The 15,372-nt window shown below is 33.2% G+C and overlaps 1 protein-coding gene across 2 annotated transcripts in view; it reads left to right on the plus strand.

Moving 5' to 3' along the window:
• CWC22 (CWC22 spliceosome associated protein) overlaps positions 1–15,020 on the plus strand; it is a 64,875-nt gene extending 49,855 nt beyond the window's left edge. For both annotated transcript variants that reach the window (XM_028125308.2, XM_028125314.2), the window contains 7 exons: positions 1,759–1,819; positions 5,270–5,347; positions 6,008–6,160; positions 7,605–7,732; positions 9,503–9,604; positions 9,698–9,918; positions 14,204–15,020. In XM_028125308.2, coding sequence (XP_027981109.1) covers positions 1,759–1,819; positions 5,270–5,347; positions 6,008–6,160; positions 7,605–7,732; positions 9,503–9,604; positions 9,698–9,918; positions 14,204–14,790 — 1,330 coding nt within the window. In that variant the 3' untranslated portion in view covers positions 14,791–15,020. The remainder of the gene's footprint in view (positions 1–1,758; positions 1,820–5,269; positions 5,348–6,007; positions 6,161–7,604; positions 7,733–9,502; positions 9,605–9,697; positions 9,919–14,203) is intronic.
• The last annotated feature ends 352 nt before the right edge of the window (positions 15,021–15,372 follow it).

Raw genomic sequence — 15,372 nt, forward strand, 5'->3', positions numbered from 1 at the left:
AATATAATATAAATCAAGAATGGAATATAATCATCAAGTCAGATGGCAGTGAGGGCATTTTATAGAGTTTGCTTTTGGAAATCTTGCAAACAAAAGGACTGACAACTGTGTGGTGATTTTATTTTTTTAATTTCTTTCCTTTTAGACTTGACTGATCTCACCTGTACTCTTATCTTCTTACTATCCTGGCTCCTAAATGACCCTCTCTCATTTACACAAAACAAAATTATACAGTTGGTTTTGTTATTAAAAAGTAAACATTCCTGTTTATTCTTGCTTTCAAATGATATTCCACTCTGATTTTGCATTATTGAAGCTGTAGCATCAGAGGGAGGTGGGTTTATCGTTTTCCCACCAAAGTTTCTTAGATTGGAAACATCAACAAAACCACGTGTAAACACAGCTGGGAAACTAGCATCATGTAAAATCATTTTTCTTTACCCTTCCCTCAGTCACTGTTTATTTGTGTTAAACCTGAAATTCATTTGATTTAGCAACCTAAGATAGCTGAACAACAAGCAAATTTAATTCATTTAATATTTACATTTAGTACAACTTCAAAAGAATCTTGGTATAGGAAATTACCAAATACTTTTAAAATAAGAACAAGGAAAATAGACTATCATACAGCTGACTTTCTCACTGGTACTTAATAGATAAACCGAAAGTTATAAAATATTTTTATTAATTGATTGACTTATTTTTCAGAAATTGCAGGGTTTTTTTCCTGCATACTAATTCTGTTTGAAAAAAAAATTAAAACTAGAAAAGAAAATGTCAACATCTTTCAAAATACTTTTTGGTAATATTGCTATATTGTTGAAGTTTATCAACTACAGTTTAATATTTTAATCTTACTGCCAGATATTGTTTAATATTACCTGTTGCAAAAGCTCTTTCTGATATATTTCTTTCTTCATTTTAGTTTGTTTTTTTAAATTCTACTACATTGTACCATTCTGAGTTATTACTCTATTGTGCTTATGAAACTCAGTAAGTATCAGAAGCTGAGGAATCAGATGAACTATAAAACTAAATTCATAATCATTCTATTTCAGTGGCTGATTATTTTATACTGCTTTTATCAAAAAAATGAAGGTTTGAACATTCTACAAAAAGTACAAATATATTAGTATTATTCCTGTATTGAGCTCACATTAAATTTGATAATTTTCTTAAGTATATTGGAAATATTTTTAATGAAGCTTACATGAATGTATAAAAGCAAATTATTTTTCCTTGTAAGTGATTTTGGTTGTTTACTATTTTTATACTTAGTTTTTGAAAATGTAGAAGCACTGTGGTTGGGTATGAATCATGATAACTTTTAAATGTGATGATTAAGCACTAGATGTCATGCTGGGCTCTGGGGCATCTTTTACCTCTTACTGACTTGGGTCAGAGATAAGTGGAAATATTTAACAATGTCATAAAAATTTGTCTACTTTCTTTCTATATATTTGCCCATTCTGGACAGCTTATATAAATGAAATCAAACTATATGTGGTCTTTTATATCTGACTTTTTCACTTCACATAAATCAGAGTTCATCCATGTTGTAGTACATCTCAGTACTTCATTCTTTGTAGAATTAAGAGCTATTTCTTTTCTATATACATGATACAGTACTGTGAAGTTACAATAAAAAAGTTATTTTAAACAATTATTAAAGCAAGATCCTTGTTTATAAAAGAGTGCTATGGTTTAACTAACAATGCTGCAAGTTTTTAACTTATTGTGACCATTTTATCTCTACAGTTTAGATTTTGAAGAATGTGCTCACAAATTGCTGAAAATGGAGTTCCCTGAGAGCCAAACAGTAAGTTAATATTTTTTTCTTCTATTAGGAAATAATATTGGTTATAAAAATGTTTAAGACAATATAGGCTTTATGAATTGAAATAACTTAGTATTGAATATTCATTTTTTAATGTAGCTATTCTAAAATTTTAAAATAACTTAAAACTTAGTTCTGGGGTGCTTCATAAATGCTACTCATTGCAGTGAATTAAATGGACTGCTTAAATTGGATGTGGGAAAAGGAGGAAGTCTCTGAACCACTGCACTTTACATGAATTTCTGAGTGGTTGCCTATAAATCAAATGGTGGCTTAAAATACAATAGGAAATTTGTTCCTTAATGAATTGCCTACTCCATCTACTTAATGCACTAAAACATTCTTTTGTGGTAGAAATTGTAATGATCACCATACATGTTGTTACATTGTTTTAATTGGATATAGAAGAATCTGTCATTTTTTTTTCATTAATTCAACAAAATGTATTCAGCATATACTACATGTCATACTCTCTCCAGGGTATCAGGGATTCAGTAATCCAGTACATATTAGCCCCCTCTTAGTCCAGGGGACTCATAATTTTATAACTTAGTATATACTTCACTGTTCAAAGTATCATAGAACCCTAATGACAAAAATAATAAAGACTGGATTGAGTAGATTATCTTGGGTGTTTTTTATAGTTGCATTCTTATCCATAGTGCTCCCTGCCCATCTATATTTTAAATCCTTGGAACCTGAGCCAAGACTTTTGGGGTTTTGTTTTTCACACCCTGGTTTACACATGGTAGACCCAGCAGAGATGCCACAGTGAATAGATCAACTCTAGGCTGTTTCTATTTCTAAAAGATCTTGACTATCTGAACTGTTACTATTAGGTGTAAGTGCTTTGTTTTAAGGCTTTAAATATGATCTGTTACGGGGATTGGCAGACTGTGGCCCAGGCCCACTACCCATTTTTCTAATTAAAATTTTATTGGAATACAGCCATGCCCATTGGTTGGTGTACTGTGTATAGTTGTTTTCACCTTATGGCAGCAGAATTGACTGGTTGCAACAGACATCTTATAGCCTCTAAAGCCTAAAATATTTACTGTCTGGCCTTCGATTGAAAAAGTTTATCAATCTTTTTCTAGATTGTGGATTTCTTCTTGAAATGCCATGGTATGTAATTTTGAGAGGAAATGAAAGTTCTTTTTTCCCTCTTAAAGTTTGTTTATTGGTATATTAGAAACAGTGTACCTATTTATACCCTGGGTGCACTTGATGTGTTCACTTTTGAAAGGAAATAAATTAGTGAATTAACCTTTAAAATGATAATTGAAACTGAAATTACTATATGATCTTGTCACATTATTGAGGAGTATAATTAAGTCATTATAACTTTTATTAATATTAATTCAGAGCATAGTTGTTCTAGAACCTCAACATATTTTGATAGCATTTGGAAGAATGTCGTAGTGCATCTATTTTCATGCACTCAAAAGACTCTCCTAAAATTGCTATAATATTTAATTAAAATGTTAAAATATTTAATTATTATAAGCCACAGGGAATAACTCTTATAATTGAATTTAGTCTAGGGAAGAAAGTAATTTGTTTTATAAGTAGCACTGGCTTTATTAGCAATGCTGTCAGCATATTACTATGTTATATTGTTTAAAACCTGATTAACTTATGTTATTGTAAAATACAATGTTAGTAGAAAGAGTTGGAAATGCATTTTAATATATCAAATTAACATAATATGGCAGAACTCAGAAAAACCTCATTTTAACTTTTTAGTACTATATTAAATTTTGACAAAGTATATCTTTCCAGAACTTACACATTAATAAGCATTGTTTTTAATTGAGGTGACTTGTGACTAATCATAAAAAAATAATTTAGCAATGTAACGACATCTAGAAACAACTTAATATTGTGAATTAAGTTAGGCTTTTTGAGTAGATTGTTTTATAAGTAGATTATCAACTTCCAGAACAGCGCAACCAATAGAACTTTCTGCAGTGATGAAAATATTTGTATTCCACTCTGTCTAGTATAGTAGCCACTAGTCACATGTGGCTTTTGAGTACTGAAAATGTGGCTGGTATGACCAAAGAACAAAAATTTTAATTTTATGTAACGTTATTTAACTAATTAGCTAGGGGTTACCATGCTAGACAGCACAGTTCTAGAGTATCTGTTCTGTGCCTCTTTGGGACCCTTTTCCTCCCTCTTGCACATAGATATATGCAGTAAATATAGATAGACCTAAGTTTTAAAAATATTTACAATATTTACTTAGGTAACATCTCACATTGTTAAATATGACAAAATGTCAAAATTTTTAATTGAAAATATAAAGGTAAAATTAAATAGAAGTAAAAATGAACTGAAAGGGTATATATTATATTTTATATAATAAATATATTTTTATATATTATACATTATATTATATTTTCTGTTTATAGAACACAGATACATTGCAGTTACTATATTTGGAAAAAATAATCTTCAACTTTTTGGTAAATGTTTTGTAGAAAAAGATATTTAGTCAATTCTACAGCAGTGGTCAGAGAATGAATTTAGGCCTTTTTTCATTTTGTCGCCATTGATTTGTCCATGTTTCCTGAGTTTCTTTGTCTATGTGATTGATATAATCAATACATATTTCATTAACAGTATTTTAAAATTATAAATCATTTGTGATGATGGTATTTCCTGGTCCTGGATTTACTCTTGCATTTATTAGTTCAAGAGAATTTTTACACAGGAGTTTTCAAGGCACATAAATAGCTGATTAGACAATATATTACTCCAGCAGTTATGGAATGATTTGATCTATTTGTATAGATTTATCAATAGATAGATGTTTATGTGTAACATTTATTTTAAGGCTAGGAAATCCGGCCACAGAGGTGTTTTTTTCTTTGTTCTTGTAAAAATATTTTTTCTTTATTAACCAGAGTGTCATTTAAGTTAATGTTGTAGCTGTGCTTATTTATGCTTCTATGAAGACTCATGTTCTAATTTTCCCATACTAATTAAATATATTCCTTAATAATTGAGTTTAAAGGTGTATATCTGAATTGTTAGGTGGCATATTGATGATCTATATTTTTCAAGATTTTGTGTAGAAACTTTTTAGAATACAGTCTATTCAGTCTCTTCATGGTGTATCTGTTTCATATAGTAGATTTTCTTGAAGTAGTTCATACTTAATATGAATTTAGAATTTTGTAATCAATCTAATTAGCATGGATGACTATGAAAACTGTCAGCTAAGCTGAAGGCTTTAAAAAACTATAGGCTTGACATAGACTGAATTTTTTAATTTTGTCTTAACAAGCTCACAAAGCTTTGGAAGTTTTGTATATTTAAAACCTTATTTAAAAATTCAGGCTGTCTCTATCATATTGATAAATTATCATATAGCATAGATTCATTGTGTTCTGAATCATTAATGCAGTTTTTTCCTCCAAATAGAAAGAACTCTGCAACATGATACTTGACTGTTGTGCCCAACAAAGGACATATGAGAAATTTTTTGGCTTATTAGCTGGGGTGAGTTCCAGCCTCATTTTTCTTGTTGGAATGTAATAGAATCACTAAGGGAATCCTTAACATGAATATTGTGAATTAATGTGTCTGCCTTGTGGTCTTGTCTAATATAATAGCAAATCTTTGCTAAAAGCTCGTTGCTCTTCCCTTCCTCAGGTTTCCCATCCTCTTTAGTTTCCTCCTTTCCTACTTCATTTTGTAGTGCCTTAACATTGCATATGACTCTTCCAGAACTTTTTGAAATTCTGTGTGCTTTGTAACAATTTCCCAAAGAGGACAATTAAATGTTGCCTTTTCAAAAATCTCAAAGTAGTTTCTGTTAGTACATGTTCAGGCAGCACAAATAGAGCATGAGCTAAAATAAGTTTTTAAATCTAAACTCTACCCACAGAGAAATATATTTACATAGTATGCAAATGTATGTGTCTATGATAAGCTACTTGTATAATTTTGTTTTAGCATATAAACCCCAGGTAAATAAGGATGATATATATATTACCTTCTTTTTTAAGCATTCCATCATACAGCACAAAAAGATTGAGTGATATGATATATAAAATATTTACTAATTTTTGATTCAGTAAATTTAGAAGGATCAGATATGCTCATAATGGTATTGAGAGTCAATTTTTAGTGGTACTGACATTCAATTTTTTTTATTAGCGATTTTGCATGCTAAAAAAAGAATACATGGAATCCTTTGAAAGTATATTCAAAGAACAATATGATACCATCCATCGCTTGGAAACAAACAAATTGAGAAATGTTGCTAAGATGTTTGCTCACCTTTTATATACTGATTCACTTCCATGGAGTGTAAGTAGATGGGTTGATATTTATACTTCCTTCCTAATCCCATTATTCCTTAATAGGGTATAATATAACCATACTTTTCCTATGTAGGAAATGTACTTTTAAAAATGAAATGTATAGCAAACTTTTACTGTAATGGCTATCTTTGAGGTTTTATTCATATAACATGGGATCGAGAAGCTAAGTAAATAACATGAGTATAAGAAATACCATCCTAGGTGATTTTAACAGTCCAAACATCACAGTCCTTTTTAATAGTGATGGCTTAATGGTGTTTTCAGGGAAAATAGAGATTTTCATCTTCTCTAGGTGTGCACACGTGAATACACACTCATACCCACATACATCAATAGCTTGGTGATCCATGCATCATGTAGTCAGTTCTTTAGAACAAGATGAGATATCCTTGATACACAGATATATACTGGATTGGAATTTGAAATGCATTCATGAAGCTGGAATTTATTGTACAACTGCTGTTCATCCAACAACCATTCATTTAGTTACCAGCTATGTATGTGCCTAGTCACTTGAGAGAGATACTGGGCATCCAAAGTGAATTATATATGATCTCTGCTTTCAAGAAGCATACCATATAAGAAATACATAAGGTAAGATATGCCCATAGCACCAATACGAAATAACAAGTGATAGGTTATAAGAAAAGTGAAGTTGAAAGAAAGAAATTACATCCAAGAGGAAAGAAAGAAGAGGATCACATTGTAGAATACCACAACCTGATGGTAGAATGAGGCAGCAAAGTGACCTCATAAACATTAGATTGTTGTAATATTGTAAGTACTAAGTATGTCTAGCTGCATTAATAAGCATTTTTTAAGCTCACCTAGGAGCCTGATTATAATAATATTTTTACTTCTTTTTCCCCCTCTGGGAATGAAAATGAAATCAAGGTTTTAACCAATTGAAGCAGATGGGTTCCTGGAACAAAGAACTCATAAAGACTGGAGGTTACTTTTAGTTTTATTTGTCCTAAAACATCTCTCTATGGCTTCAGTTTTTAAGCCTCAATCTTAGTATTCAGAACAAGCCATCACTCTTCCTGTCTTTACCCTTATTGTATATGTACTACACAAAACTATAGCCTAATGCTCTAAGTGGCATTTTGCCCCAAACCCTTATATATATCCACATTTTGATGAGTGAGTTTTAGGAGCTAGTAATCTTTGCTTCAGCATTATATACTCACAGCAGAATATATCTCTGCTATAAAAAGCACATTACTCAAGAAAGAATGAACTATTTCTGTAGTATCTTAGCGTTACGAAAATTAGCATAGAGAGGTAGTCTTAAACTTTGCCAAGAAGTAATACTTCCTAGGACAAAGAAAGATATTCATGGATAATTCTTTAGAGACACTTAGAGTTATAAATGTTGGTCAATTTGTTTTTTGAACAAAATAAAATTGTCTTTTAATTTTAATTTTCAGGTTCTTGAATGTATAAAGCTAAGTGAAGAAACCACTACATCATCCAGTAGAATTTTTGTTAAAATATTTTTCCAAGAACTTTGTGAATATATGGGTCTTCCTAAACTTAATGCAAGATTAAAGGATGAGTAAGTTTATCATTATGCACTTTTTATTCTAACTGTCCTCAGGAATTTTCTTCCATTATAGCAACATAAGTCCACACTTGGTTGTAAAAGTAATAGTTAAGCCTCTAGGACTTTCTTCATCCACTAATTACTACTCTGAATCTCATGTTCTGTAGCACAGGACAACATGCAGTTTTTAATGTTGGGTTTTAGTTGCAGTAGAGAAAACACAGAATCAATGCCTCTTTTAGTTAGAACACATGGAATTCTTTTGTATGTTCGCTGGAGTTTTCCAATAATGAGTACTACTTACAGTTTTATTTTCATTTTTAACCCTAATTTTGAACGTTAGAAAATTAATTAATTTTTGTTATCAGTGGATAATTGTAAATATATTTAGATGACCCAGTCATGTAATTGTTCAAATTATTACACTGAATGAGAGTCTTGTTCCAGGACTATCGTGTAATCCCTATCTCAGCTTTCTTATTTCCTGTTTATTCAGATTACCCATTGCCACTCACATTGACTTCTACTGTATTCACACTGCTGAATCGTCCTTTCAGATTTCTTAGTGACTACCTGTCAAGTCAAGTACTTTTTCTCAGTCCTCATGCCCCTGGACTTCCCAGCCTTACTTACACAGTTGACCACTTGCTCACTGTGGCTCCTCACTTTCTTCTCATTCTGCCTCACTCTTCATGGTCTCTACTCCTCAGCCTACCACTCCTCTTTGCCACAGTTTCCATTCTGGGTTCAACATGCCCTCTCTGGGCTAGTCATTCTGCTCCCCTTAGCTTCATAGACTAACTTATTGGTCCCTGTCTACTTCACCAGGTTTATCTCCTCCCTCTCCACAGGCTGAACCAACATTGCTCAGCTCATTCGTGCTTCCTTACCTCCATTTCCAGAGCTAGAAATCCCCTCTCTTGGTCTATCCAGCAAAACTCTTAATTATTCTTCTTATATGTCACCTTTTTCTATGAAACAGTTTGTCCTGACATTGCTGGTTAGTCATTCAATGTGGTACTCAGAACAACATGTCCAAACCACCTTGTATTGTTAATGTTTTTTGTTTGTTCCCCTGCTAGAAATAATAATTATATGCAGGCTTCATCCATGATTTTGCGCTTTCGTTGACTACTTTTTCCCCATCCCCCAGTGCCATGCACAGTACTGTGTGTGCGTGTATGTGTGTGTGTATATATATATATATATACACACACACACACAACTCTATTATGTATATTCACATACTACATATATATGCGTGTGTGTATGTTGTATATAGTCTACAATATGTGTGTATGTGTGATGTATAAAAAAGTTTTTAAAAACTTCTGTGGATGCCTGGGTGGCTCAGTCAATTAAGCATCGGACTCTTGGTTTCCGCTCAGGTCATGATCTCAGGGTTTTGAGATTGAGCCTGGTGTTGAGTTCTACACTCCATTGGGAGTGTGCTTGAGATTCTCTCTCCCTCTCTCCCTCAGGCCCCGCCCCCCATGCACACACCTGTGCAGGCTCTCTCTCAAATAAATAAATAAATAAATAAATAAATAAATAAATAAATCTTTTCTTAAAAAACCTCTGTTGTAAGTTTAGTAAATTATGACTTGACCCTACTCATTTCATTTAGATAGCATGTAGTCTAAAAAATGGTATAAATCACTTACTTAATTGTATTTCATTTACTAATTTAATAATACATAGAAAATCTGAAAAATGACTGCACACTGCCTTTTTATCTTTAAACAATGTGTTCTCTTTTGTTCATACTTTTTCTTGTTTTAGAACCCTCCAGCCATTTTTTGAAGGATTATTACCCCGAGATAATCCAAGAAACACTCGGTTTGCCATCAACTTCTTTACTTCTATAGGTCTTGGAGGTTTAACGTAAGGATAATTTTCGGAATTTTATTTTCATTTTATACAATTATCTCACAGTTGCCTTCGAAGCAGAAACTAACATATTATATCTTTAATTAGGGATGAATTGCGTGAGCATCTCAAAAATACACCAAAGGTCATTGTGGCACAGAAACCAGATGTTGAGCCAAATAAATCCTCCCCCTCCTCTTCCTCTTCCGCATCCTCCTCTTCAGAGTCTGACTCCTCCGCCTCTGATTCGGACAGCACTGACAGCAGTTCAGAGTCTTCCAGTGAAGAGAGCGATTCTTCATCCTGCAGTAGTCAGAGCTCTGCCTCAGGTATGGAAACTCATTTATAATTGATTGGGCTCTTCTCTAACAAGTACATTGTTGGTGATGTTTACAGCAAAGGAACAAAATAATTTGATTGCTTTATTATTATAGATTCAGTTGTTTAAAAGCCACGATTAATAATATAAATGATCATCTATCACTGCTGGAGTCTGTAGTGAATTGCATCATTTATAATGCTGAGATTACCTATTGGCATCCTCTTCATAGAAATGAAGATGTTTCATTGGCATATACTTATTTGAGTGATGACTGAAATACCATTCATTCATAATGCCTATAATCCAGTTTATAGCTTTCCTGGTGTTTATATTTTAAAGAAATTTTAGTTTTTACATTAATGAGGGTTTATGTTATTGACATGTGCCATGCATGGTGCGTACTTCCTGAGTGTAAATGTTCATGAAGAGAACACATCCATGTGCTAGCTACCCGTAACCGGAGTTACCAGCTGCTGCGGCTCCTCCCACTGCCCCAGGGCAGCTTCTGCTCTCATTTGTAATTCCGTAATTCATTGTGCCTGCTTTTAACTTTATACCTATGTTTTATGAACTCCTTTATGTCTGGCTTATCTTTCACAATTACTTTTGTGAGATTCATCTGTAATACTGCATTTAGTTATAGTTCATTCAGTCTTACTGCTGTGTAGTTTTCCACTATATGAATATGCTACAGTCTATTTAACATCCCTTTTACTCAGCAGCAATTTAGATTTATAAATAGTATTCCCGTGAATACTCTTATTCATACTTGGTAGATATACGTATATGTACATATGTGCATTTCAGTTGGGTGTGTACTTGGAGAATCACTGGGAATCACTGGGTTGTAGGTTGTTTGTGTATTTAGCTTTAGTAGATAACTGCCTGTTTTGCAAGTGGTTATTTCAGTTTATACCCCCATCAGCCATGTTTGAGAGTTCCAGTAGCTCCCATCCTCACAACACTTCAGTTGGCTGTCTTCTTCTTTTTAACCATTCTGGTAGATGTGTAATGGTATTGCATTGTGGTTTTAATTTGTATTTTCTTAATCACTAATGAAGTTGAGCACTATTTTATATTCTTATTGGCCATTTGGGTATTTTTCTTTTGTTAAGTGGCTGTCCCAGTCTTTTGCTATCCCCCCCTTTTTTGTTTTATGAAGTTGTCTCTTCTATTAATTTGTAGGAGTTCTTTAGATTTTCTGGATATGTATCTTTTGTGACATGTGTGTATTGCAAATAGCTAGTTCAATTCCATTCTTGTCTCTCCAGGCCTGTGCAGCTGTCAGAGCTCTGTTGGTCTCTCTGTCCCTCAGCAGCAGCCCTGAATCAGCAGATGCTCACAGGGAGAAAGTGGCTGTAGATTGTCAGCTTACCTCTCTATGGTTCTGCCCTCCTTGAATCTTGGCCTTTATTCAACTTAAAGTTGCAGATAGTACAGAAAATTCCCATATAGCCTTCACCCGACTTCTCCTAATGTTAGCATTGTACTAACCAGAGTTCAATTTTCAAAGCCAGGAAATTAACATTGGAACAATACATTAAACAAATTCTTGAATTTGAATTGAATTTCACCAGATTTTCCATTAATGTCCTTTTTCCTATTCCAGGATCCTACTTGCATTGAACTGAGTTTCTTCTTAGTCCTCTGTATCCTGTGATAGTTCCTCTCAGGCTTTTCTTGGTTTTAATAGCTTTGATACTTTTGAAGTCCTCTGGTCACTTATTTTTTAGAATGTCCCTCAATACGGATATCTGTCTGATGTTTTTACATAATTAAAATGAGGTTATGCATTTTTGGACAGAATACCATAGAAATGTATTCTTAATGCATCTTATCTTGGAGTTCATAATATTGATATGTCTTATTGATGACATTAACTTTGATCACTCAGTTAAGGTGATATCTGCTCGATTTCTTCATGGAAACTCCTTTTCTCTGTAAATTAATGTTTTGTAGGGAGATAATTTGATACTATGCAAATCTTCTCTTTCTCCTCTACCTTTCACCCTTTTATTTTAGCATCCATCTTTGGATCTTGTCTGCAATACTTAACTACTGTCGTGTTTGCCGAATGTGGTTTTTCCATTTGCTTTTTTTTTTCTGCATTTAGTAATTGAATTTCTTCTGCAGGAAGAAGTCCCTCTCCCCTCTCCACATTTATTTATTAACTGTATATTTTATCAGTGTGGACTCATGGATATTTATCTGAATTAGTTAAACTCCATTACTGTCATTTATTTTGTTGTTCAGGTTATTTCAGCTTTGGCAATTAAGAGCTCCTGCAAGTTGACCCCTCTGTTCTTTCATCATACCCCTATCCTTTTCTTTGAGCACTGCCTTTCTTTATAAAATCTCAAGTTGTTCAAGATCTTTAGTGCCTTTACGCAGAAGATTTTAAATTTTTATCTGGCATTTCTAGTAGTTTTTGGCAGGGGCACTGGTCTTCCACAGCTTTCTTCATCCTCCCTGGAAGTGGAAATACAGTAGTAAAGGATTTTTTCAAATGTGCCATTTTCTGAGAAGGTCTGTGGTGTTTTCCCCAGGGTCAACTCTGTTTTCTTCCATCATAGTATCTTAGTCTGAATAAGAGATAGTCTTAATTGTCCAAAACACATACCATTTCTTATTTTTTAATGCATATTTTAGTGGCAGGAAAAAGTAGTCTTTATACTCTTGTTCTCTGGCTTGTTGCACTTAAAAGAGTATTAGATACTGTGTGGCAGCCAGAATTATGGGACTCTCAGTATTTTATATTGTTAGAGCAAGATTGCATTTGCCCACAGGAAGTCTTATTCTTGAATTAAAATATATTAACATTGTTCATTTAATATTCACCTCTTTTAATTCCAAAGAATTTGTTATTTCATGGTATCTGTTTTGAGAACAGATGATAACACAGCATGAATTGCTGCAATAAGGAATCTTGCCGATTCAGAATTAATTTGCCTCATCATACAATTTCAGTAGAAAGCTTTCAGTTTTATTAGTAAAATATTAAGTAGCATAAAAACAGTATGAACTGCCCCCAAATTAGAAAATTATAAAGCAAACACCAAAGAGTGGGGAGGTTGCATATTATGGTAGGGCTCAGGGTTTTGTGTCAGCAACACAAAAAAAAAAGAGTGGTGTAGAGTAGGGTCAGAGAGACGCTGATTTAGCACACAGCCAGATGGTTTCTGCTTGGGTAGCTGCAGCTCAGCTGAGAACCAGAGAAATAAATCCTTAGTGGCAAACCAATGGACTGTGCCAAGGGTAGGCATTTGGCAGAAGAAATACAGGTTGGTACAGTGAGATTTAGATGGAGAGAGGACGAAGGTAGGCAGTTTTCTACCATATTTTCTTCTTTCTGTATATGTATGAATTTGACAGAACTTTTGGTCATCTTAGCAACTTTGACTTATGTACCCAAAAGAAATGATATAAAGTGAATAAATTTGTTTTATAGCTTAAAATTTCACTGTGATTAAGATTTATATTTGTGATTATATCAGTGAGATTGAATTGTTCTAGGCCATTTCAGAAGAGTTTTCTCAGAAATCAAGCCTTCATAGCTCTCATAAAGCATATGATTATATGTCTTAACAAGCTTCTCTTCCTGGTGCAGAAACTGCTTCTCTGATAGCACTGGTCAGCAGAACTATTGTTTTGTTTTGTTTTGTTTTTTTAAGATTTTTTTATTTATTCACTTGAGATAGAGAGAGAGAGCATGAGCAGGGAGAGAGGGAGGGGGAGAGGGAGAAGCAGTCCCCCCGCTGAGCAAGGAGCCCGATGCGGGACTCGATCCCAGGACCCTGGGATCATGACCTGAGCTGAAGGCAGACACTTAACCATCTGAGCCACCCAGGTGCCCCAGAACTATTGTTTTTGTAGAAAGAGGTTTTTATTTGAAAAATGTATATTCATGATGTTAAACAAACTCATGCACCCCACTCCCCCACCTTTAGGGAATAATGTTGCTGGCATGTGTGATCACTGTATTTTTTATAAGTGGAAATGTTAGTCACTTTATAAAAAACTTTACATTTGCTACAGTTTATTTAAAGTTCCTGTTTACTGCTTTGAGTCTAAAGATCAAAACAGTACTTTGGTAACTAATGGTGATATGATGTATATACTTAAAAATTACTCATTTTATAAAATATTCTGTCATCAGACTTTCCATTCAATCATTTAATTTTGTGTCCAGTTTGTCTGAATTAATAAACCTACGATGGATCAATAAATGTAATTGTTAAATTATGAAATTAAAGATTAAAATAAAAGCTAACTATTTCATTTTACACCTGCAGCTACAAATAGAAGAAAGAAGGGACAAGGGAACACCAGAAGTAAAGAAGTAGATAAATTGATCAGGAAACAACAAACCCATGATAGGAAACAAGAAGAAAGAAGGCCAGAGCAAAGGCATCAAGAAACATGGACTGAAAGAGAAAGAAGGTCAGAAAAACATAAAGATAAAAATTCAAGGGATCCAAATTGGAGAAATCCCATAACAAAATACACTTCAGACAGAGGTGTTCCTTCTGAACGAAATAGTTACAGTAGAATCACGAATGACAGAGACCAAGAAGCACACGCAGATTTGGAAAATAAGCACAGTGACCCCAAAAAGAAGAGAGGAGAGAGCAGAAATTCTTTTTCTGAAAATGAGCACAGACACCGAAATAAGGACAGTGAAACTGTGATAAGAAAAGATAGATCAAGGTCAAGAGAGAAGAACCGAAAACGTTCAGGTTCCAGAAGCGATGAAGACAGGTATCAGAATGGTGCCGAAAGGCGATGGGGAAAATCTAGCAGATACTCCAAACAATCCAGAGAACCAGAGAAACATCAGGACTGGCGAAGAGAAAAGTCTCCAACAAAGCAAAAAAAATGATGCTACAAAATGCCAGAAACTGAACATGCCTTATATTCAGTTGAAACAAATTATTTTTTACATTAACGAACTTTATAGAGAATTCTTGTATAAAGTAATGGTTTGTATTTGTACATTTAAAAATTTTTTCATTTTAACATGTTTTATAATTGATACATCTCAAGGCCCTCCACATAAAATTATTTGAAAAGTTTCACCAGAGAGGGATGTAATTCTTGCTTATATTTTGTTAATAAAATGATCAAATGCTCATTGAATCAGTGATTTTTTTCATTGACAAAATTTTTTTTCCTGATAATGTTTCCAACTGTTTATAGAACTATTATAATGAATTATTAGTGGCTTTTTTTTTTTAATAACTAGAGACCAAAATAGATGAACCATTGCAATGTAATATTTTTGCTTTGTTAATGAGATGCTATGAAACTTTTTTAGGAGTCACCCTTTTTATAAAATAAGAATTATTTCCAGTTTCATATAACATCTTGAACAAAATAGGTATGTGTAAGTTTTTTAACGAGTGTTTTGGTGAAGCTAAGATTATGTTAGTCTTTTAAACAGATACATAGCTATATTATTTAG

Source organism: Eumetopias jubatus, unplaced genomic scaffold, assembly GCF_037043125.1.
Source record: "Eumetopias jubatus isolate StellerSeaLion01/CBP00866 unplaced genomic scaffold, mEumJub1_p1.0 scaffold_3, whole genome shotgun sequence".
In the NCBI taxonomy this organism is placed as follows: Eukaryota; Metazoa; Chordata; class Mammalia; order Carnivora; family Otariidae; genus Eumetopias; species Eumetopias jubatus.